General features: G+C 56.1%; 1 protein-coding gene across 1 annotated transcript in view; it reads right to left on the bottom strand.

The window, feature by feature from the left end:
- LOC119588147 (twitchin-like) overlaps positions 1-2,539 on the bottom strand; it is a gene marked incomplete in the record, with an annotated part of 124,648 nt that overhangs the window by 31,568 nt on the left and 90,541 nt on the right. The window contains 8 exon segments of the mRNA XM_037936853.1: positions 14-143; positions 263-432; positions 616-894; positions 1,036-1,207; positions 1,448-1,578; positions 1,695-1,878; positions 1,999-2,114; positions 2,246-2,426. Coding sequence (XP_037792781.1) covers positions 14-143; positions 263-432; positions 616-894; positions 1,036-1,207; positions 1,448-1,578; positions 1,695-1,878; positions 1,999-2,114; positions 2,246-2,426 — 1,363 coding nt within the window.

Genomic DNA, 2,539 nt, shown 5'->3' with positions numbered 1-2,539 from the left:
GCAAGTGTCTTACCGAAGGGATTCTTGGCCTTGGTGGGCGTCTCGGTCTCGAGGGGCTCGGACTCGCCCTCGGAGTTGACGGCCCTGACCCTGAACTGGTACTCCTTGCCCTCAGTCAGCCCGGGAACCTCAGCCTCGGGGCTCTGGCGGATAAAAACACAACGAGATATTATAACAACGTGGAAGGGAATCCGGGGATTTAGCCATTTATCTCCATGACATATTCGTTCATTGTTTCCCGCTTTGGACCCTCGCAGCTGACCTTGGACTCGGTGACCGGCACCCAGCGGCCCGTCTCGGTGTCCATGCGCTCCACCACGTAGTGGTCGATGGGCTCGCCGCCGTCGTCCTCTGGAGGCTCCCACTTGAGCTTCACGGACTCGGCGGTCACGTCGGACACCTTCAGCGGGCCCTTGGGCTTACCCGGACGCCCTAAGGAGAGAGATCGTTAGTTGGGGAAATCCTTTCCCTCGGAGGCATGCCTTGAGGAGCACGTCGGAAGTCAGCAGAGGAAGGGATAGCAATGCTTTGAAACACCGTAAAGAAAGCCACGATTACTATAGTCACAAGAGCCTTGCCCCCGAACCCTGAGCCCTTAATGTCCTCACTACTCACCGATGACGATCAGGTCGAGCTCAGCCTCGTCGGTGCCCGAGTCGTTCTTGGCGAAGATGGTGTAGATGCCCGTGTCGGAGCGCTTGGCCTTCCTCAGGATCATGGTGGTGAGATGCTCCTCGCTCTGGATAGTCAGCCGCTCGTTCTTGATGGGCTCGCCCTTGAACGACCACTTGACGGTGGGGTCGGGCTCGCCGGTCACGGTCGTCTCGTTCTTGAAGGTGATGCCCGAGCGGATCGTCTTGCGGCCCAGGGACTTGCGGTCGATGCGCGGCGCCACTGCGAGGGGCATCGGGGTAATTTAGTCCAACATTTGCCACAAATGGTCATGCAGTACATGAGGTGTATCACCATAACACACAGAATCTTTGATATGAACTAACAGGCACGGAGGCAAATATCACATAAGCCGTAACTCACGGAATCTGGGCTTGCAGATGACGTTGTCCGAGGGGTCGGAGGGCTCTGAGGGGCCGGCCTTGTTGTGGGCGATGACGCGGAACTGGTACTCGTGGTCGGGCTCCACGTCGATGATCTTGATCTTGAGGCGGTCGCCGGGGCCGCTGCCGCACTCGGTCCAGCCGCGGCCGGACTGGGGGAGAGGGGGGGGTCAGTGCATTGGGCGAGGTGTGGACCTGTTTCTGACTTGCACTTTGCGCTTTAGATATTACAAAAGCAAAGATACGTATGAAGGAGAACACAGTTAAAAGACCATTATTATTGTAATTACACAAACCCATTGACCCCCACAATTGAATAGTATATCCTCCAATACCAGACTAAAGTCAGGGTTCTCAGCCAAGAGAACCCTGACTCAGCCAAGAGCACTCACCACATCACGCTTCTCGATGGTGTACTTGGTGATGTCGGCGCCGCCGTCGGACTTGGGCTTCGTCCACTCCAGCTCCACGAAGTCACGGTCCCAGTTGGTTGCCTTGGGCTTGCCGGGCTTGCTTGGAGGATCTGCGGTAGGTTGATAAATTTAATGAAACGATATCTAAGCATTTGCCGGGTAACATGTAGCGTGACATACTATCAATAGCAACATTACTAGCAAGGACGTGAATAGGCGGTCTTACCGAAGGGATTCTTGGCGATGATGGCCTGGTCAGCCTCCAGAGGCTCGGACTCGCCCTCGGCGTTGACAGCCTTCACGCGGAACTTGTACTTCTTTCCCTCCTGGAGCCCCGTGACGTCGTACTCGGGCACCTTGGACTCGCCGCACGGCATCCATTGGCCGGTGAGCGGGTCGAGCTTCTCGATCTGAGGGGAGGAAATGCTCGAGTATTATGGGTGGAGTTAGGTGCGTATGAGGACCTTATCTGCAGCTTTGTGAACACTGATCTGTATGATATATGTTCGTCTGCGCGAACATCCACTTGCCTCGTAGTGGTCGATGGGCATTCCGCCGTCATCCTCCGGCTTCTTCCACTTGAGTTTGCAGCCGTTGGCCTTGACGTCGGTGACCTCCAGGGGACCCATGGGCTTGCTTGGCGGTCCTGGGGTCAGCGGAGTACGGAGAAAGGGGAGGTAGAATAAATTAATACATTGTCCGGAGGAAATGTTACACGGAAACATTACGTGAAGTTTACAATAAACATAGCGACAACAACAGCAACGTATTACTTACCGAGGACTGTGAGATTGATCTCGACGGAGTCTTCGCCGTGCTTGTTCTTGGCGGTGAGAATGTACTTGCCGTTCATGCTCCTCTGCGCCTTCATGATAACCAGCTTGGTGTTGTTGCCCGTCGAGTCCACGCGCATCGTGTCCTTCGTCAGCACCTCCTGTTCGGGGAAAGAATGCAAGGGCTGTTGTGCACCGGAGGCGAGTCGCACGCACAGGAGCACACCACGACCACCAGCGAGCGATGCCGACCGCACCGCGTAGCCGAGGCCACGTCAGGAGCACCGCCACGACAGTA

This window comes from Penaeus monodon, chromosome 23 (genome assembly GCF_015228065.2).
Source record: "Penaeus monodon isolate SGIC_2016 chromosome 23, NSTDA_Pmon_1, whole genome shotgun sequence".
NCBI lineage: Eukaryota > Metazoa > Arthropoda > Malacostraca > Decapoda > Penaeidae > Penaeus > Penaeus monodon.
Note: the sequence above shows the minus strand (reverse complement) of the source record. Positions and strands in the feature narration are given on the sequence as shown.